A 23,350-nucleotide genomic window follows, 5' to 3' on the forward strand; every position below is an offset into this window, starting at 1 on the left:
TTATTTAAAACATAAATATTGTAACTTTATTAATATAGCAATAGGTACCTTATTCCACTTATTTAAAACTATACGGGTACTAACGTCAGCTGGCACTACGAAGAACAGCAGCACACAATATAAATGATCCTTCCGGCCTAGAAACTCATTAGAGCTCACCGGCCTATCGATATATTAACTGCACTCTGCGTTGAAGCAGCCGCGTTAAAACTAACATAGTACTACTAAGAATCATACTGGATGCGATTAACAAATAAAGCAATTTTAGTTCATCGCATAAAGAATAAAAACAATAGAAAACAAAACACAGTTATAATATGGCGATGATCAGAGGTATAATTTGAGCATGGATAGTCTACTGAATTAGTGGCGTCTACAATTCCCATTCATTAAGTACGATATTTCATAATTATTTAATACAACTATCACGCCTTTAATCACCCTACGAAAAAATTATTATTTACACTTAAATGTTATATAATGACTTATAACCATTTAAAAAAAGAATAAACTGAAAGGTTAATATTTATGCAAAAAACATTATTATAACTTATAACCGTTATATATTATGATTTATAATGATTGCACTTAAAAAAATATATATATTTAGATTTTAACATTTTAATCGTGAGAAATTAATCAGTCTATTTGGCTAATTACATTAATAAACGTAAACAATGAATGACATCACATTTGAGCAATTAAAAACACTTTGCATTCCTTTATTGTTAGTGACTCATTCTCGAAAATTATTAAGTTTTAGAGATCGGGAAGTTATAAGGATTAATGATAGAGAACTGCGTATCAAGATACCTACTTTTTTCCAGTAAATAATTTAAACTTTCATATCCTAGATGTTTATATGTTGTAAAATAAACAGCCTCGGGTCTTTTGCTAGAATTTGTAATTACGCTAAGCTTCTATAATATATACATTTTTTTATCACCAACAATATTAACGAATTATAAATTACAAAATTCGAATAATTTTTCGTTAACCGTCATCGTGTCATAAATTACAAATATTTGGGTAATAAAACATTCCCGACTATAAAATATACCTATTGATTTTAGTTCCGTTAAAAGTGATCAGCTACAATATCCCGCTGAGAGATTACTGATCTTCACTCTCGTGTATATATATATTGGTCGAAAACACTATTTTATGACCAGTGAGATATCCAAACATCTCAGGAACGGTCAAACTGAGACTGTACAAGACTACACTTCATTTACACTCATACGTATCATCCTCATTCAATCTCTGAAGTAATATCTGGACTGTAATTACCGGAGGCTAAACAGGAAAGAAAAAAAGACCAGTGTTATACGGTTATAATTGAAAATTGAATTATAACTTATATAATGGTATGATTCAAAATTAATAATGTATACTATACTAAATTTGTAGAGGTTACCCGTGCCAACATCGTAACTTATGATTATTAACAGACCTGTTAACGTAGAATTGGGCTTCATCCGGTATCAATAATGATTTTTGGAAAGAAGATATTTGAAAGAATCCTGATATTCCATTTTTGACATGATGAACATATTTTCTTATTTAATATTGCTATTCTAGCTGTATTCGCAATGAGAGTTAAAAGCAAAATGTAAACGGTGGAGCAGAGCAAACGCATGTTTTTTTAGTACAGAATAACTTCGGTTGTTTTAATTATAGAAAAAACATTTTACATTGCATAATATTTTTATTGCATTTTCTATATCAATATATCTCAATTAGGTACGGAAAATAATGTCAGTAAGACGACGTCCTTCTTGTCTGACACAAAATCAGATCCTCTCCTTAAAGCTCTGCACAGCTTTCTCCAACGTTTCATTCGACAAAACTTCAATTTCTTGACGAATGAAAATTTTCAGGTCTTCGATTGTGTGTGGCTAGTTCACATAAATTCTTAATTTCAGGAAGTCCCTCAAACGGAAATCACAAATGGATAGATCGGAGAGAGTGGGGACCATCCTAACCTCGTAGGGAGAAGACACCCACCTAGTGATGTTACCGGTCGCCACACCACCCTCTCCGTTCCGAGCCCTGAGGGGCTTTACCGGAGGTCGTCTTTAGAGCCTCTAACTGATTACATCTCATAGTCATCAGCCAGGCCTCGGTCGGAATGCCACCGATGTAAACGCCTCGGCAGACATTTGCATCAGTAAAATACATATCAAATTTTGCCTTCACTAGGCCTCAAACGGATATCTTCACATTCAACCTAACATTATTCCCTCAAACTAACTGACTGAAACCGCGGAAGCGCGAACCCCGTGCCTAATCCAGATTTGACAGCACCGTTCGTGACTGTAAATGCCTCAAATAACGAACTGGTTTAAAGTTAAATAAGTTCTGCACTCATACCAATCAAAATTATAGCTTACGAAACATAGAAATTCAGAACTACACCCGAATAAGTCGACCAATTTAGGTCACCTAACAAAGGGAATGCAACCTCATTCCGGTTCGCGCAGCAGCCGGGAGAGTGGGGACCAAGAAACATCGCAGAATCGTGAAATGACATGTCCAGGAAGCATTTGTCAAACCTCGTCAATCGGTGTTCTCGCCGTGTGAGCTGTGGCACCATCCTGTTGGAACCACATTTCTCTCAAGTTCACCCGATACCTTTCCAGTTCTGGCCGCAGGAAGTTCATACGTTTACGAGACAGGTTGATGTTACTGTAACTGCGGTTCCCTCCTTCTAAAAAAAAATAAAGATCAATAATCCCTATCTTGAAGACACCGAACCCCACAGTTACTTTTGAGTTGTGTCGAAGTGTTTTGGTCTAGTTCACGCCGGTTATCCGACGCCCAGTACCGACAGTTCTGTACATTAACATAACCATCCAGATGGAAATGCGCTTCGTCATTCAACACAATTAGGGCGTTTTCATTTTCCGTAAGAATGGCATTCATTATGTCACAAAATTTTTGCGTTGCACAAAATCCCTTTCGGTTAGCTGCTGGACGATCTTTATTTAGTGCAGGTAAAATTTGTGATCACCGTGTAAGACGCGATAAAGCGAACGATGTGACATACCTAGCGTTACACCTTTCGCCTAGTGGATCGTTTCAGACTAGGAAGAACTGCCCTTGTCACTTTGCCTACGTTTTCCGGAGTTCGGAAAGAATGGGGAAGGCCAGGTGGTTTTTTCTTTATCACAGATATAGTACTTCTAAACACCTCAACCCATCGAAGGAAGATGTTTCGATCTTGAGCTCTAACTCGACATTAAAATTTCGACGGAAAAGACGTTGAATCATGACCGCAGAATCACTGTTTTTAAAAAAAAGCTCGACCTCAAACACATGATGTTCTACGCTCTATAGCGTCAATAACTGAGTTATCGCCAGAGGTCGCCGAAGGTCAATACTATCACTCGCCGCTGAGTAATAGTGGTTTAAAAAACATGCCTTTTCTCTGCTCCATTCTGTATATACCAACGAGTATTAATGATTCATCTAAATTATGTTAAAACACAAAATTGTTCACTTTTTTAAAAAAAAACCACTTTATTTATAACACAATTAATATTTAATAATATGATATATTTTCAAACTATTTATAATAATTATTAACGATTAAAAAATATTATGCGTACTTCCTGATATTGGTAAACGTACATTTAAACGGTGAGAAACTACTAGAAAACTGAATAAAATTATATTATTTAAAACAAAGACTACAGCTGAAAAAAACTCTTAAGCGTACTTAATTACTAATAATTGTTTGAGAACCAGGTGCTCGTAGCAAATATCTTTTATGTGTCAGTTATTTATCGTAATGTGACTTGTAAGTAACTCGTATAAACAAAAACGTTAAATTATTAATTCTCTCAGCGTAACTGAATATACAGTGTGTTTCTAAAATGGTGGGCTGGCTACACTTTTTCGGACTCTACTTGTGAAACTAAACAAACAATATCCTTAGAAAAAATGACAATTTCTCCTTCGTTCTCCCCTTATCCACATTTTATTATTTTTATATAAAAATTTATATCTCAAGTTCAGATATAATCACATTAATATTTGGTAAGCGTCTTTGTAATAAAGTTTTAAAATTAGCAAAAAGCCAGAACTTAAATACGTCCGCTAATTACAAAATAGCGGCCATGTTTTTTTTCAATCCGTTGGAGATTTTGCCAAGAAGATATTACAGTTTTTCCTAAGGATATTTTTTGTTTAGTTTCACAAGTAGTATATATATATATATATATATATATATATATATATACTACTTTAAACAGACGTTTAATATAAATAATTGTTAAGTATATTTAATAATCTGTGTATTTATTCCAAAATTTTGTGAAAAATATATTGAATGAATTTGTAGTTTTTTTTTTATTAAAATATTTATTACAATAAAAACTATTAATAACTTATTACTTACTCGTAAAGATCATCTTTTTTTTATCTAAAATTTATCACTTTCAGTGAATAGTAATTATTTTTTGAATGGTTAAAATTGAAGTTAAAAATTAAAACATTATTTACACAGAAAGACAGACATGAATACAATTTGTATTTATATAAACGTATCAACTCAAACATGTCTGCATGTAGAATATTAACACTTTAAATTGTAATATTCCGATACATTTATTATTTATTCTGTTAACTACATTTTGTTATTGATTACAGCCATCTTCTATATAATTTTCTTTGTAATACGATATGTATTTTTACGCCTGCGGCAAAGAATATATCAAAATCGGTATTCAAATCCAGAACACATAGATTGGAAAATAAAGATGATAAAACTCCGTTTATGTACCTGTAAAAAAAATAATCTTTTTAAAATAAAATTTTAATTTTTGAATGCATTTAAAAACATAAATTTTTACAATTTTTTTTAATTAGTATTTAAAAAATTATATTCATGCTGTTAAAAATGAATAGGCTAACATGCCACAGGAAAAATGTCGTTTGAAAAGACAAAAAAGCGTGAAGTTTCCCGCTTTTGTTCCTCAGCCGAGTCGTTTAAGTGCATAAACCGTTTTTACCATTTTTTTTGTTACCTATATTATGTTCTCAAATAAATTATATTAATACTTTCTGCAAAGATTGTTTGAATGACATCAGGGTATACATCAAATAGGTACAGAAATCCAATACTAATTTATTATACTACAAAAAAATTAAAGGTATATCTAAATCATTTTATTAAACAAAATTTTTAGTTAAAAAAATGTTAAAGTTCGTAGAAAACACTTATAACAATATCGCAACATTCGTGGCTACTCAGCTGTTCATCAAAAAGATTTCGGGTCGATCCGGGTCAGGCATGATGTTTTTTATATGGAATAAAGTATTCGTACCGTATTTGCACTCATCAGGTTTAATCTTATTTTGCGATCTATCAATCCTTTCCTCACAAACAGAATAGAGAAACTTTAAAAAAAATCAAAAGGGATTAATTTGTTTATAGATCAAAGTAACCGATTGAAATTATTTGGTTTTTGTTGGAATTCAATTAGGTAAGTAGAAAGAGCAAAATAGAATTATTAAAATGTAAAATAAAACATTAAAACTATTTAAATAAAAACATTTAAATACTATCATACGTAGTACAATATTTATACAATTTAATAAAATAAAAATCGGATCTTCGCGTTAATTCATCCGTTGCATAAAATAGCTCAAGAGAACTGACATTAATAACTATAAAGGAATCTCAGAACCTGTCACGTATGAAATATTTTCCAAAATATTTCGTAACAGATTTGACGACGGGTCGACCAAAAGCTTGGCGAATTCAAATTTTTTCGATAATTTCCAGCTTGATATCTCTGGGGTGACTTGTGATAAAAATCAAATCTTTACAAACGATACGCATTTATATAAGATTAAACTAAACAAAAAAATTTAACTTTGATATTTCGCGGTACAAATTTTCAAAAGTTACACTAATAATGTACGTTTACGCTTCAATTAAGTACCCTGTAATTTAAGACATATATATAGTTTACCAACTAAATAATAAAAAACTTTGTTCTTGAATTTGATATTTCTCTTTAGTGTTGAGTAAAGTTTCAGAATTAGCTTACAAAAAATTTTAATTTTTTGTAAGGTCAATAATAGAATTTTTATAGTATGTTTAAATTACGAGTTTAACAAATAATAAAATCATTTAATTTGTCACCGACAAACTAATTTTATTTTATATAATAATCGATTATTTTCTTTTAGTTTCTAAATTATTTATACCTTTAAGAATATATTATTTTTATTAGTATATACTTTTGAAAAAAGGAGAGTTTCAGAATAATTTTCTCTTCTGGCTGTGGTTTAAATACAACCTTTTATATCTCAGTATTTCCGAAAATCATTTGTTCTGTTTTCCTAATTTAGCAGTTAGAAAAGACTCGTCTGATCTTTTATTTTAAAAACATGTTCATGGAACTAATCCTTCACCTGCTGTTGTTTGCGTGTTCCTGGTGCGAATTCTCGCAACACATATTTCTGCATCTTGCAAAAACAATGGATTTAACTTTACGGCAGATGTGTCAATCCAGCCACTCATTTATGGAATCGAATTGACTTCTTTCAGTTTTTACTAGAATATTCCAGAAATATAATAAAGATATAATTTATTTAGTATTTTATAATTGTTTCTACTCGCGTAATTCGGGAATAACGTTTTTGAAATTCTTTCGGTTTTTTAAAATTAATTTTAGTATTTCGTACGATAATGTTTCTGTTTGTTGTTTAACGGCATAGCAATGCACATTTGCTCTTCTGCTGTGGTTTTATTTTCCCTTTTTCTCTTCTTGCTGCATGATATTTTTCGCGTAGTTTTACATGCAGAATCCGAAAAAGTATAGCCATACCAGTATAGGCAAGAGCAAACTATAGGAAAAATTTTAACTTTGATATTTGGCTCTAAATCGCGTTAAAAATTTACAAAAGTTACGCTAATAATGTATATTTACGCTTCAATTAAGTACCTTATAAGTTAAGAAATATATATATTTTACCGACTAAATAATAAAAAACTTTGTTTTTTTTTAGTGTTAAGTAAAGTTTCAGGATTAGCGTTCACGTTTTTAAATTAAGAAATTAAAAATGAAATGTATATTTTAAAATGAAATAAAATTAACCAAATGAAAAGAAGTACGTTTATTTTTCCTTTTATAATAAATAAAAATAAAAATAATACGTAAATCTCTAAGCCATTAAATTGTTTTTAAAAATATCAAAGCTAAAAATATCAAAGTTTGGATACCGGTTAATGATATTTTAAGAAAACTGCTAGCAGTTGAACTTACCACAGTAAATGGGAGATCTCATTTTGTTTCATGTAAACATTCGGAAGAAATAAGCGTATTGAAAACAGTCATTCAGATTAGTAAGATCCTACGAAGTAAGTTTATCTTAATTTTGTAACATATATAACTTTAGAAAAATAAATTTCTGGCCGTGTTTTTAACAGGTTTTTAAAAGAAAAACACATTTATACGTCATACCTTTAAATTCTATATAAATTAAATCTCCAACCATGAAAATTAGAAACTTTTAAAAATTCTACGTATTTAATATCTAAGTCGTAAATTTAATTTTTAACTTCCGTGAAAGGTTTTGTTGGTGTACGCATTAAGGTAGGGCAAATATTTATTTTTAATTTGAGATAAATGATGGATTATAGATATTACAAATTTAAAGAGGGTTTTCTTGAAAACTTGTGGAACTATATAGTTAGGCCTATTAAAATAAGAAAAATGGGCCAGTTTTTAACAGCCAAATGTATACTATTTGTGCAAAATTTGATAATTTATAACTTTGTTCAGAGTCAAATAGCAAAGTTGGAATTTTTATTGTAGATTTCCTTTTATGTAGATTTGTATTTAATATATAAAAATTAGATTTCTTTCCCAAACCTCATGTGAGAAATGAGGCGGTCAAACGTTCAAAAAATAAAAACATTTTTAAAAAATTTTAAAAAGTAAGAAGATTATAATAATAATATTCCTACTCAACTATGTTGATTAGAATAACATATATATAAAAGAATTCACTTTGATCTGTCACCACTTCATTGTAAATTTAATTTTTTTTTAAGTAAATTTATTAAATTATGATATCTCATCTTTGAGGTCATTTCCACTGATTAGCAATTTTTAAGGCCATAAATGTAAAGAATCTAAATCAATGAGGAGAATTTATTGAAAAAAAAAAGTTGTATGTTGTAATGTTTTAGCGTAATCAAGTCCAAAGATGTTAAAATTTATGCTAATTTCTCCAAATTCAAAAATTAGCACGTCTTGCTAAGAAAAAATTGTCGGGACTCCCTGCCGGGCTAGGAAATATATTAAAGTATATTTCTTGTGGTCTACCAATGTATATGGGAATAATTTATAAAAAAAAGTTTCATCGATAAATGTTAAGAAATCCCCATTGGTTCAATTCAAATGAATTGATCTTACGATATTATGTGGAATTGCGTACAATGTCGTATTAATATTTGTCTTAGATGTATAACTAAGTTAGAATATAAAAGGCTATATAGTATATAGCCTTAATGAGAAAACCCTTACTAATGAGAAACCTTTGATTTTACATTATAATTAAAAAATTTAGAAAGGCGTAACATAAAAAGTACAACGTAATAATTCAAACATAATGTAAAAATTGTATTAAAAAACAAGAAAAAACATTATTTTAAAATAAAAATAAGCTCGTTAGATAATCTAATCGTACAATCTTACATAAGAACGCCGCATAAACCTATAACAAATATTTTTCATTACTATTAGTTTGAATAAACTTTTATGAGAGTTGTAAAGTAGAACCGAATCGTACTGAATATTTTTCATAAATGAAGGCTTACACAAAGATTCTTTTTCGCATCAACTAAAATAAAAATAGGAATAAATGTTTTCTTTGTGTATATCGATCGCGAGAAAACAGACAATACGCATGAATGTATAAACACATGGGAATAATTTATGTGCCTGCAAATAGATATACTCCCTTTAGAATACCGACACAAAGAAGATGTAAGAAAAGAAAAAAGAAAATATCATTTACATCAGAAAAAATAAATAAGTAAAAATGTCTGTATTTCCGTATAATGTTTTATAGTATTTTTAAAAAAATAAAATTTGTTGTCAGAATATATTTTCGTTTTTCGATTAATCTTTATTCATCTACAGTTGCCTTACAACGCAGTATCTATGTTTAACAAATTCACTCAACTACAATCATAAAAAGTTCAATCTTGTAAAACATAAATAAAGGTTCTTTAATCAAAATAAATAAATACATAAAAAAAAATTATCAAATAATTAGGTAAGTAGAATAACATTAGATTCATTATAAGTATTTAAAATGTTACTTACAATATTATAAGTTACAGTTTATTAATTGTATGCGGTGGCGCACGAAATGATTCAACACTTGTTTTGGTAATAATTCTTTAGGTTATAATCGGTTGGCTTGGCAGCTTATAATTTCAGCAGGTTTAGGTTGTAATTGTTTTATGTAGGCAGAAATAACTGCAGTTCATGAATTTTAATTTCTTCTCTTTCCGGTTGTGCTTTTTTTGTATCGTTCCAAGGCGGTTGACAAAGTAAGACTACCTTTTTAACAGCTCGTAAAGACTGTGTTATTTTTTTTAATGAAACAGAAAGAGTAGTGCGTACTTTAAGACGGTTTCGTGCACATTTTCAAACTCGGTGATCGCTCTCATATAAAAAAAAAAATGTAGGATTTATGAAAAATTTAATTGTGACGGTTCAGTATTTGAGAGTAAGCGCGAACGGGGTTCCAAAGTTCGTTTTCCATAGAATACCGAAGCTGCTAAGGAAACCTGGCAAATCAACAAGAAAAGCGGTAGCACAATTGGGATTTCTCGCGAACTGTGCAGCGAATTTTAAAAATGGATTTGCATTTGTATCCGTAAAAAATAACAGTGTTGCGTAATTAACGGTTTACAACAAACATCAGAGAACGGCTTTCGCTGAACGGGCTGTGAACCAAGACGAATTGTTGAACAACGTAAGCTTTTCTGATGAGGCACATTATCACCTAGACGGGGTCGTTAATATACTAAATTTGTGTTTTCGGGGTTCCGACAATCCACACGTTCTTCACGTAAAGGTGCATCAACCTCAAAGAATTACGGTATAAGCCGCTGTCTCAAGCGATAGGGTAATAGGGCCATTCTTTTTTGAACACAGTGAACAGTGACCGTCATCGAAACATGCTACTTAATAATTTTGTTCTTCGCTTCTTGCAAAAGGGTTTCAATTGGAAAACAAGTGGTTCGTGCAGAACCACTCGTGTAAAAGAAAATTTGCTTTCTGCGGTGAGCCAGACCGCAGATGTTGATGTTGTTTTAGACTTTCGCATGACGCTTTTAATGTAAATGTCATTTAAAACCGATTTCCTAGTCGCTTTGCGTGTAGAAAGAACTGGCCCTAAACAGGAATTCTCCCTAAATATCCTCGCGTAGTAATTCAACTGCGGGAGGTGGTGACCAAGCGTGCAATGAGATAACCGAGGACATGTGTCGTCGAGTTATTAACAACATAAGCGTTCGTGTTGAAGAAGTTGTAAGTCATGACGGTGGTATATTGAACAAGTGATAAGCAGAACATAATTTTCAGATATATAGTAAATACGTTGTGTTTTACTTCTATACTGCGATTAGAATAAATATTTTTTAACAAAACCAAATGTTGGATCATTTTGTTCGACACTGTACAATTATCAATTTTTTGTTTACAAGTAACTATTCAATCGTTATAAAATAATAAAAACTTCATTTTTATTAATAAACAATATTTAAATTGATGAAACCTGGTATAAATTTTCAATTTTTTTTTCTGATACAGGTTTGAATAAATATATTTAATATTAGTTACCAATACTTATTTAATGTTCCGCTGATATAAACGACTTGTTTATAAGTGAAGTTTTTTTAATATTAACCTTTTTTTTTATTCCTTGTATTGTAATCTTTCCTTTTATTTTATTATAATGTAAGGCTCTAATTTTTTTAAGAAAAATGTTTCATTTTTTGTATCGTCAATAATATTATTATTATAGGATGTTTAAATTACGATTTTAACAAATAATAAAATCATTTATTTTGTCACCGACAAACTAATTTTATTTTATATAATAATCGATTATCTTTTTTAGTTTCTAAACTATTTCTACCGTTAAGAATATATTATTTTTATTATTATATACTTTTGAAAAAATGAGGGTTTCAGAATGATTTTCTCTTCAGCCAATGGTTAAATGAAACATTTTGTATTTCAGTATCACCGAACTTCATGTGTTCTGTTTTCCTAATTTAACAGCTAGAAAGAACTGATCTATTATTTTTTAAATATTTTTTTTTTCTGTTTAACCTCCGGGGCCGCAGTTAAGCATTTACTGTACAGAGGATGAGATGAACGATTTGTAGCGTGTGTGAAAAATGCCATGCCTGACCGCGATTCGAACCCGGGACCTCCGGGTGAAAGGCCGAGGCGCTACCACTCGCTCCACGGAGGCCGGCGAGTGGTAGCCGGCCTCTTTTAAATATCTTTGCGGACGGAATCCTTCACCTTCTGTTTTTTGTTGTCTTATTTTTCTTATGCGTAAAATAACAAAAGATTTGGAATTGTGTTCCACTTATCGAAATCAACTACTTAAACTTAATTTTAAGTAATATTAAATATTTTTAATAAACTCTAAATTTTAATTTTAATATTATTATATATTTTCTTGTTAAAATTTTAGATAAAGAGAATAAAATGATTAAAAAAAATAAAATTCAAGTGATCGATGTAGTTACTGGATTATTAAACGTATTAGGTAATAAGATATATTCAACAAAAGATAATAATTTTAAAATGACATTACGAGCCAAAGTTGTAATTATATTGTCATTAGCATCATTTTTTATCCGTACTGTAAGTTTATATGTAAACTGGAACGATAATCATCGAAGGTTATTGATTATTCAAGACATCGTTGGCGGGGGAAATACTATTGTCTCTATATACGGTTTAATTTATTCGCCTAAAATATTCACCACGTTATTAGATATAATAAAATACTCAATAAAATTTAAAACAAAAAAATATTACCAAACCGTTAATCAAAGTATCGTTGATAATATTAATAACGAAATGAGTAGATTATCGTGGAACATAATACGGTAAGTAAACATTTATTTTGTTTTAGAATTATTTTGAATCAGATTATTTAAAACATTTTCCAGAAATAATAATACATATTATAAAACCTTAATTATAGAACATATTGTTTCGCAATTTAAAGTGTTAAATTATTCCGTTACTTCATCTGTCTGTATTTTTCTTAAGGTTGTGGCTGCGATATATCATGAAATACAAAATGAACTGACCAGAGGTAATAGTGTTCGCTAAACAGCCAGTGCCGTCTGTACTGTGGAGTTATCAAAACAAAATTATGTTTAGCGCCGCAAAGACCACGATGATGGCGCTCAAAGGCCGTTTGGTTATTTTTTTCTTTTTTCTTTTTTTGTTTCCCTCTTTCCTGAGCCGAACACACGGTAATTAAGTAAATCCGCAGCAATACTGCATAATTAAGAATTACGCAGTTCAGGGATGTATCCATAAACTCAAACAGGCCTCCCCGTCTGCCAGATATATTTTCGGCATGACAAGTCGTGCCGACGTTCGGATCTTTTCCTTCCAACGCCTGCCTATAACCTCCAGAGTGAAGTAACCAGACCCGATTATATCGTTCCTGGGCCCCACCCCCGAGGCCGGAACTCGGTCTTTACGCCCTCGCCTCAAACAAAGACACCCTGGAAGAAGGCGTCCCTGCTGGGCTGTCTTTTTCAAGCTCAGGGGCTCAAGAGTCCTTCCGTAGAGGGGGTTTGGTAGCCCGTGCGACCGGAGGCGTTCTTCGTTCCGCCGGTGGCGATCCTGATTGTGACTTGGAAATGCCCCGCGAGTCTCCATGATGGTACCGAGTGGGGGTGCGGGATTTTTCCCGGCTCCTGCGTGGACCGGAATGAAGTTATGTTTCTCTTGCTAGGTGACCAAAAATGGTCGACCATTTTTGGTAGGTCTGAATTTTTATTTTGTGTAAAACATAATTTTGATTGGTATGAGTGTAGCACTTATTTAACTTTAAATTCGTTCGTTTTCTGAAGCATTCAACAGTCACGAACGGTGCTGTCAAATCTGGAATACATTTATTTATTAAAATTATATTTATTCATTCTTATTCTTAAATATCTTCAATATCATTTTATTTTTCGAACAAGGCGCAGGGTTCCAGCTTCCGTGTTTTCGGTCAGTTAGTTTAAGGGAATCATATTACGTTGGATGTGAAGATGTCCGTTTGAGGCCTTTGTGAAGGCAGAATTTGATTTTTATTTTACTGATGCAAATGTCTGCCGAAGCATTTACATCGGTGGCATTCCGACCGAGGCCTGGCTGATGACTGTGAGATGTAATAAGTTAAAGGTTCTAAAGACGACTTCTAGTAAAGCCCCTCAGGACTCGGAACGGAGGGGTTGGTGTGGAGACCGATAACGTCACTAGCTGGGTGCCTTGCCCCTACGGAGTTGAGATGGTTTTGAAGAGAATTGCTGAAGGCTTTTTAGGATATACTGAGTCCCGTTTGGGCTTTTCCTTCTTTTAATGTTTTTAGTTTATCCGTTTCTGATTTGTTTTCGTTGTCAGTTATTTTTCCGTTATAGGGTGAAGTCACATCTCCTAATTACAGATCTTAATATCTAGAAATCAATTTTGTTAAAGAACGCAATAATAATGATTATACCGTTAATCACAATAATCTTTACTATTAATGGTAACCAATTTCTCGAAGGTGATTGCGTTAACAATAGACTGAAACTGTTTCCGAATTTTTTTTTGTTGTCTTAGGGAATTTATAAGAAAATATACTGATTCAAACTAAATATTTTTAGATAATCCTTTTGATAATGTTTTATTTTTTTTTGTTTTTTACAGATTTATGTTTGTAGGATTACTAACTTATTGGATATTTGTATGTATTATTCCGTTTTGTGTACTTTTATTCAATGTTTTTAATAATTTTGAAATAGATATAAATAATACTGATTCACCGGTTCCATCGTTTAATGCGATTATAAATGAAGATAATAATTTAATTGTATTTATAATAAATTTCATAATTCAAATAATAGTTTACACAATTTCGTGTTTAGTTATTGGAACGTGGTTGTTATTATTGTCTTTATCTTTGGTACAAGTATCTTACGAATTGAGATTACTAAGTTGTATAATTTTAAATATTGATAATTATATCCGAATAGTAAATGGAACAGGAACAGATAAATCAATTTTAGAAATGGAATCGTACGATTTAAATCTGAAAAACTTCATGAGAAATATTTATCAACACCATTTAAGGGCGCTACAGTAAGTGTGAATTTTCATATTTTTATTTCTTTAAGTAACTCAATTTACTTACCCACAATAACCTTATTAAGTAGTAACGATTGTGGGTTTAAATAAATAAGGATCGTCTTCAAAAAGACTCCACTAACGATCTTTGGTGCTATTAAATAATCATTTAAAAACAACAAATATTTTAAAACCAATATTTTTTCTGTGAACATACCAGGTGAACGATTAATAACCGCGTCACTTGCCTACAACAGTGGACATTACGTACTTTGTAGTGTTACTATTTCATTCTTTGTTTAATTTTTATTTTACCGAAATTTAATTTTTATTCCTTTTTATCAGTCCTCAATAGAAACTTATGTAATTCGTTTTATTTTTACCTAATAAATTTTATAATGTAATATTTTCTTTTTAATTTTGTAATTTAAACTATTAAATGAGGAAAACTGACACAAGATATAAAAAAGAAAAAAAAAATTTAACTTATCATTGTTTTACGGACGGAGTTTAAGAATATATAAAACAGCAATCAGAAGAATACAGAACAATAAACTCTGAAAATGTTTAAAAAAAATTTACCATTTTTTAACACTTTGTTTTATATATATATATATATATATATATATATATATATATATATATATATATATATATATATAATTATAACAAGACATATTTTACTGATAAATATTATCTTAATTAATCCCTTAGATTAACCAATCATCTATACAAACTTATCCGTTACTCCCCTGGGCCGGACGTACAATCAGCCCAGAAGACCGTGCTTCAACTCTAAGAACGCCTCCCCACCTACCGGCAGTACGTCCGGCATCGCAGTTCAGCCCTACCAGTGGATCTTTTAATCGCCCGCCTCTAATCTCCGAGAATAGGTTTACCGGACCCGACTATGTTGTTCCCGAGCCGCTCCCCGGAAACCGGGTATCGGTCTATACTTTTTAATGCCTCACTCCTCTAACGACTGAGCAGAGGGAACGGAGGTTGACCAAGTCATCTCAACCCCCCAACCAAAAAGCCGGGTCTGGGTCTTTTATTTAGCCCCATTCCAGCTTAAGGACCTCCTTAAGATGCCAAGGTGTGTCATAACCGACACACCTCGGCATGCCGGCCATCGCGGCTATCCACCTTTCCGTAACTCTGAAATTCACGCCGGCGCCCCTCCACGACTTTGTTGCGTAGAACGTTAGTGGCAAAAGAATTATAATATAATTCTAATTCTAAATAATAATAATTGTAGACACTATTAATCTTCTCATGGAAGCTCTCGGAGGAGATTTAATAGAAAGCAGCATGTCAACGACTTAAAAGTCTTCTCAAATCTCGCGCAAGACTCAAGGATGTATTGCGTAAACTTACAGGATATATCAATCCTGACACCCAACTGTACAAACTTATAAATAAAATTCATTACGTTTCACTTCGAATTCTCTAAGGTGACAACACATATTCATATACACATCATACAAAATTCTCTTACCCTAACAGTGATCCTAAGTAACAGAATTTTGTATGATGTGTGTATAAATGGTATTGTCGCCTGAGGAAGCTTAGAGAATTCTAAGTGAGACGTTCTGAATTTAATTTATAAGTTTATATAGTTGATTGCTTAACCGAATAGATTAATAAAGATAATATTTTTAAGTAAAATATGTCTTATGATATTTAATTCTATCCACCCAAGAGGAAAATAAATTTAATAAACTACATTGAAGTTAATATATATATATATTTTTTTTCTAAATAAATACAAAACATTTTGAGAAACGAAGATTAGAAAAAATAATATTTTTACAACTTTAGAAAAATACGTTTTTTAGTTTCATTTAACTAAAGTATCCTTTAAGTTTAAAGGATACATCTCTTTTTTGGTTGTTTGTTCTATTTAGTGTTTTGAAAAAAATTATTTCGCTTTCACTTAACCAATGCTTTTGGAAGGTTATAACTTTTCAATCTCCACGGCGAAAAATAATAGCGATTCTTCAGACTTTGATCCGTAAAGCTCTGGGTTTGAATTCGGATAAAGTTTGACTATTTTCATATGTCAACAAAATTAATTCTTCTCATCACACACACACACACACACACACACACACACACACACACACACACACACACAAATGAATAAAAAACAAAGAAATTTAAACAGTAAATGATAGAAAAATTTAATTTAACACATGGGTTTCAAAATATACATTATGCATTCTTTAGTGTAGAAATGAATTTAAAAATTTAGTCGTTTTTATTTAATTTCAGGAAAACAAATGATATCAATAAGCTCTTGGGCTTTTCGTTATTGGTTTTTAACCAGCTTATATGCTTACATTACAGTGTTATGTTATACTGTATATTCAAGGTAAATATATGCAACATTATGTATATTACTACAACGTATAATAATCGTTACTGAATATAATGTACGGTAATTCCCTTTTTCTTACTGGGTGATACTTCAGTAAAATAATTTAAGAAAATCATCGATAAATTATTAATGAATATTAAATTTTTAATTTTTTTAAATTATAGTGTTTATTAAATACAATTTAATTATTTTAAGTAATCGATTGTTTTCGGTAAAATGTTAAACTGCATCTCCTTCTACCACGTTGGTTTCATTAAATGTAAAGCGCGTAGGGGAATATCAGCCTCAGAATATTGTGCGTTGAAGTATTGTGAACGGCTGGCTCCATGAGGGTCTTGAAGTCGGCGTTGGTGCTAATAAGATTATGTCAATTAAACATCAAGTAAACCAGATACAAATAAATCAAAATCAGCAAATCCTGTCCTTTATACGTAAAGGTGATGATTAGGGACCGACGTGTAAGAAAGGGCCCATATTAGCTACGGAAAGGAAATCCTCGGCATCCATGGAGGAAATCCTAGTCCTCCAACACAGGTGTTAGGAGGCGTGATTTTGTCGACCACACTGTTAAAAATCTGTAGATCAGGAAATAAGCAAGAATCCTCATAGTCGATATGAAGTAATATACTCCAGCTCTTTATAGATTTTTGAGAGAAAGGTAGTCAGCAGAATATATAGGCCTATCACCCATAAAAGGAGTGTGGAGAAGATGTAACAATGAAATAGTTAAAATAAAAACATTATTAGGTATGTTAAATCCAAGAGATCGGTTGGTTGGGATATGTATTACACATACACATGTAATCAATAATAAAGAATAAAATAAACAGTATAATACGACTAACTGTGTTCAACCAGTGCTACGATGTGAATTGATGTATCGAGATTCAGTTAAGTGGATTAAACATCTTAGCAATGGAACATTTTTTACTGATTATAATCATAACATAAACAACGTTTAAGTATCAACATTTCTAAATTTCAAATAAAAAATGTTTAATTTTGTGGTCTCCCTTACTCTGTGGATACAATGTAGTAAAACATTTTTTTTTAAATAAGTGTTCCTGCGTAAAAAAAATGTTAAAAAAGAATTGCAAAATATATTGCAAAAATAAAATATAATATGTATGATACCTATTAAACTTTTATATCATACTTAATGAGTTATGAATAAATTACTTAAATTCTAATAAAATTGAATTATTTCTCTAGAAAAATGAAGTTTCGAACAAAGGAAAACATATTATAGCATATTTATCAACATTAAACTGTTATGGAATGATTTGTATCATCGGACAACTATTAATTAATAAGGTAAGGAAGACTTTTGTTGTATAAATGAGAAATAATTGAAGACAAAATATTAAATATACTTTACAATGATTAAAAAATGTTTTGTTTTGTTTTTATTTAAAAAAATCTTTAATGGTAATTTTTTGCTCTTCACAAATTGAAACGAAAGCGAGTAAAATGAATAATTTTTATTAGTGGAGTAATAAAAAAGATATTAGAAAAGTAAAAAGGAATAAACTGATTAATTAAAAAAAAATTAATTAAAAATTAATCAATTTTTTAAATTAATTAATTTAAAATTAATTTAAAAAAAATAAATATGGAGATTGTCAGGAAAACTCCTAAATTAAAACTATATATTTTTTTTGGAGTGGTGATATACCAACAAAATATACGTATGATTTATACGAGGAATATTATATTCGAATTTTGACCGTAGTAAAAGACGAAGGGAAAATCCAGACAGAAAATTGGTAATATAAAGAGGGAATCAAAAATGTATATTGTAAAATAGAAGAAATAGAAAAACATGAATTGATATAATTAACTAAGATTGTTTAAGTTAGCTTCGATAAGTAATGAGGCATTGAATGCGAGGAAACTGAAAGAAATGTAGTTGATCTGAAAAATGGATGAAGACCATAAGGAAGATTGATCGCAAAGTGAATAAGGCTTTGGAAGAGTATGAGGAATGATCCGAAATTATTTCAGGAAGTATTACGGAAAGATAGGAATAATCTATGGATTTGTTTCTAAAGGGAACTATACATATACATCTAGAAGGTTTTATTGCTAATTTTTGAAAACCATCAGATATATTACCTCCGAGATGAAACATGAAACACAGTGAAGTTTTAGGAAGAAGTCTGGATTGTGGTTGTATTGTGTGTTGATGTGCAACAATATATTCTATTTAACGAAGATAGCAAAGAAGAACTTCCATTAGCAAGGAAGGAATTTTGTTCGTGAACATAGCAAAGATATGATTAAATGTGTCTTGTATTTGCTACGTGATAACATGTAGCATTCCATAGTTGTAATAGGAATCTAAAAATCATGCGTTTCATGGGCCAAATATTAAACATACAACTGGAATATATTCCTATCGGTTTCCGGATGAAAAGCTAGAAATATGGCCGATTATGAACCCTGAGGATCTTCGACTAGGTTTTTAACAAATGAAAAAATGAAAGTTTTATTTTTACATTATATTGAACATAATCAACCCAAATTATTCCTCTATTTTTACCCCGATAAACTGTTCGATTTGGGTGGATAATTAAAAATTACTTGGTACAGGGCTTCAAAGTGCTCTTGATATATCTAAACTAATCTCATACGGGTTTTTCTTTTTTACTAACCTCTTTTGTTTTCGTTAAGTCCCTTCTTCCTTACTTTGAGTTCTGCAAGTGTACATCTTATTTCTACTCAATGCATATTGAGGATTTGGGGTTGTACACAACTGGTGATCACTGGAATAAATGTTCTCATTGCACACGTGTTTGAAGATTTATTTTTTATGGCTGTCTAATTAGTAAAAGTCTAAATTTCTATCAGAATTGTACTCTTATAGTACAATATAACATTATATAATATTATGTAATATTGGAGATTTAATTTGTATTAAATTAAACATAATCAACCCAAATTATTACTGTATTTTTAACCGGATAAACTGTTAAATTTGAGTAGATAATTAAAAAATTACACAGGCTTGAAACTGCTCTTGATATATCTAAACTAATACGGAGTTTTTTTCTCACTACCCTTCTTTTTTTTCGTTAAGTTTCTTCTTCCTTTCTTTGAGTTCTGCAGTGTACATCTGATTTCCACTCAATCCGTATTGAGGATTTAGGGATGTCCACAACTGGTGATCTCTGGAATAAATGATCTCTTTGCACACGTGTTTGAAGATTTATTTTTTATGGCTGCGCAATCAGTAAAAGTTCGAAATTTTTATCAGAATTGTAATCTTATAGTACATTATATAATACATTATACATTATAACATTATATAATATAATATATATATACATTATATAACATTATATAATATTATGTAATATTGGAAATATAATTTGTAATTAATTTTTTTTTTCAACGATTCACCGATCAAGAGTGAGGATTTACGGAATGCCATAGCACTATGTTCATGGCAAAATAAACCGTTATGGTTTAAACAGAGCATAAAGATGTGTTTAACTGCCACAATGAACCATTAAAATTGGAACCAGCTGGATTATATAGATTAGATTTAAATTTTTTATTGAAGGTAAGAGAAAGGAGAATTATTTCTTTAGTTAATGAGAAAAAGTAACGTATCACGTTTCTATGATATATTTTCTGTTTAATTTTTTTACGTGATTATCTAGTAATGTATTGCACAGGTATGTATATTATTCTGCATTTACGGCATTGAAATATGCATCAGAAAAACATTAACGTAAAAATAGATAAAAATGAGTACAATGCAGTAGTAACATTAAAGTAACCTTAATGTTGACCTCCATAAAAATATTGTAGTTTCTCAAACTTTGAAAATTATTGTACTTACTTTTAAAGTTCTCTGAATGAATGGAAGTTATTATATACTCTAACAATTGCCTCTAATAAAGAAACTATTATATTGCGTCAATCTGTTATTTATGGAGAAGTAAAATAACGGTCAAGTGTTTGACGTTTGATTGGTTTCACGACTTTTTCAAACTTCATAACAAAATGTATAGCCAAAATGTGTGTATACGTTTATTTTCCAAATGTTTTAAACAAAACGATTCTTGATGAAAAAAAAATTCTTAAATAATCTATATTTAATTACACAGTCGGTGGTTATCAGAGTCTTACGATTGAATATCATCTTTATTATATGTTAAATATATATTAAACAATAATTTAGATTAATTAAGGTAAATTAAATTTTAATTGTACAAAAATGAAAGTCATTTCTCAAACTGAATCAGCAATAAAAACATCATGGTAAAGAGACACTTCCTTCTTGGTTGGAAAACACAATTTTTTATAGCTTTTTTTTTACCGTTACACTAAATAGTAAGTAGACTAATATAATATTTTTAAAAGATATATACCTCAGCCAATATCACTATGTATTAATCGATGGCTGTCAAACACAGGTCTAGAAAAATCCATAAAAGACGCTGTCTTATCCAAAATAAAGAACATCTAAAGTACTTCACCTCTTCTTCGTGACTGGTGACACGGCAGCTGAACCATTCAATTTGGATCCTGCCCGCGGTGTGAGCTTACAAGCAGCATCCATGGACAGCGTCACAGTCGCCTTCTGGATATTCCCAAAAGCCGGCTGAAGGACGTAACGGTCAAGACGATTTTGTCCACCAGGATACGTCGTCACGTAGATCTTGGCGTCTATATCGAAAAAAGGACTTTTTTCGGTCTTCCTTCTGAAGACTACATCAGCTTATACAGACGATTTCTTTATCGTCTCGCAAAGCGGCTTGGAGAATTTCATGCGGTTTTGACGCGGATCTACATTTCGTCGATCCTCCTTTTCTTTAAAAATAAGTAGGGTGTTCATCTTCTTACTGAGGTTGTCCTGCTTAACTGAATCACGAGCTCGGTGGTGATCTTCCCGGTAGACTTGATAACCACAGTCCTCGCGGCGTCTTGCACGGCAGTTCCTCCGAATATTTTGGGACTGTCTGTGTCCAGCCCCTCCAAAATATCGTAATCGGTATCACTAAGTATTCTAAGAGGCGACGATCAAAAACTAGATCTTCGACTGAGATTCCAACAAAGAACTTGGCCGTGTACGAAGTTTCCATGATCGTGAAAAGCTTCTTGTACACCTCTCTGACATCCAATTACCAGCTTCCTTGGAGTCTACAAAGTACAAATATAGCGATGCAGTGAGGTCCCGATTGCTTCGCCAGCGAGGAACCAGGCTTTCAGAAGACTTGACGCGGCTTCAACTGACCTCATCAAAAAGGTGCCGAAGCCAAGAGAGTCTGGTGAAAGCCATCTGCACGTACGTGTAAGGTATTCGTGACGGTCGTTTGGTGTCCGACGCATCGGAGTTACCAATGGATTTCTTCAGGAGCTCCTACGTTTTGATGCAACCATCTGTGAAATAAGGGTATTTACTAACTCCTCTCTTTCCTGTTTCCTTGTTGTTGGGATAGCAGCTTCCGCTGTTTCTTTGGTCTGACAATATATCCTGATTCTTTGATGGTGGAAGGTGGTCATAAATCATTATGAGGAGGAAAGCGCTGCTTTCATTGATATCCCGCTTGCTACTACTGGTGTTGTACGTAACCGTGATTTTTGTTTTCAGACTTTAATGAATATTAATACATTTATTGGTTAATTTAGTCTTTGTCATCAATTCTGTACAAAGGGCCCAGGAATTTCAGTCCCCTTCTTCTTCTCGTTTTTTTGGTGTCTTCAAAATAGATGATATTGGTGTATCTTACAGTTAAATAGTCGATATCTTAATACAGTTTTTGGATCGATTTTAGTCTGTATTCTGTTGTTTTCTAACGGTCTAGGGTTGTTCTCAATGCTCTCCTATGTATTTTTTTAACGGTTCCAGATCGGTAAGGTGTATCGTTCCACTTCCGTATAGTACTGCCCACTGGTCTCACTACTGCGGCATAATGTTTGAGTTAATAATGTTTTGTTAAGTCAATTTTTAAAGTATAATTTATTAATAAATAAATTTATGTTTCAGCTGTTGCAGGTATCATACTCATACTGTAATTTGATGTTACAATTCAGTAATAAAAAAAAATAGCTGATAGATTTACTAATAAGGTTATTTAAATAGTCTATTTTTTTAAATACAAAATTATTAAATAGAATTTATTTAGAACATAAATATTGTAACTTCATTATTATACCGCAAGATACTTTTACCTTATTCCACTTATTTACAACTATACGTGTACAAACGCCAACAGACTATGCTACGAAGGATAGCAGCACACAATATAAATGACTCTTCCGGATTTTAAACTCATTAGAGCATACCTACCTATCCACATATTAACGGCATTGTACGTTGAAGTAGCCGGCTTAAATCTAACTTATTCATAATGAATGCGATTAACAAATAACGCGATTTTAGTTCATTGCATAAAAAATAAAATGAACAGTAACAAAACACAGTTATAATACAGCGATGATCAAATAGATAATTCGAACATGGATAATCTATTGAATTAGTGCATCTACAATTCCCATTCATGAAGTACTGTTATTCATTATTTATTCGTATTCGATACAAACTATCACACGTTAAATCAGCCTACGA

At 31.3% G+C, this 23,350-nt stretch overlaps 1 protein-coding gene across 2 annotated transcripts; it reads left to right on the forward strand.

Annotated features, from left to right (window-relative positions):
- Window positions 1-11,753: 11,753 nt before the first annotated feature.
- Window positions 11,754-22,903, forward strand: LOC142333223 (uncharacterized). Of its 2 annotated transcripts, XM_075380210.1 has the most exons (6): window positions 11,754-12,166; window positions 13,974-14,405; window positions 16,665-16,764; window positions 17,983-18,084; window positions 20,181-20,335; window positions 22,769-22,903. In XM_075380210.1, exons 1-5 carry the CDS (start codon window positions 11,760-11,762, stop codon window positions 20,283-20,285), a joined length of 1,146 nt encoding a protein of 381 aa, XP_075236325.1. In that variant the 5' UTR covers window positions 11,754-11,759; the 3' UTR covers window positions 20,286-20,335; window positions 22,769-22,903. The 2 variants fall into 2 exon arrangements, with proteins under 2 accessions (XP_075236325.1, XP_075236326.1); XM_075380211.1 differs by lacking the exon at window positions 17,983-18,084.
- Window positions 22,904-23,350: the final 447 nt, after the last annotated feature.

Source organism: Lycorma delicatula, chromosome 12 (genome assembly GCF_047948215.1).
Source record: "Lycorma delicatula isolate Av1 chromosome 12, ASM4794821v1, whole genome shotgun sequence".
Classification (NCBI taxonomy): domain Eukaryota; kingdom Metazoa; phylum Arthropoda; class Insecta; order Hemiptera; family Fulgoridae; genus Lycorma; species Lycorma delicatula.

What these genes read in the sequence shown, in the direction of transcription:
- LOC142333223 (XM_075380210.1), top strand. Translation starts at nt 11,760, where the DNA reads ATGATTAAAAAAAATAAAATTCAAGTGATCGATGTAGTTACTGGATTA. An exon ending in TGTTATACTGTATATTCAAG is followed by an intron (nt 16,765 to 17,982) that starts GTAAATATATGC and finishes TTATTTCTCTAG; the next exon opens with AAAAATGAAGTTTCGAACAA. An exon ending in GACAACTATTAATTAATAAG is followed by an intron (nt 18,085 to 20,180) that starts GTAAGGAAGACT and finishes TCACCGATCAAG; the next exon opens with AGTGAGGATTTACGGAATGC.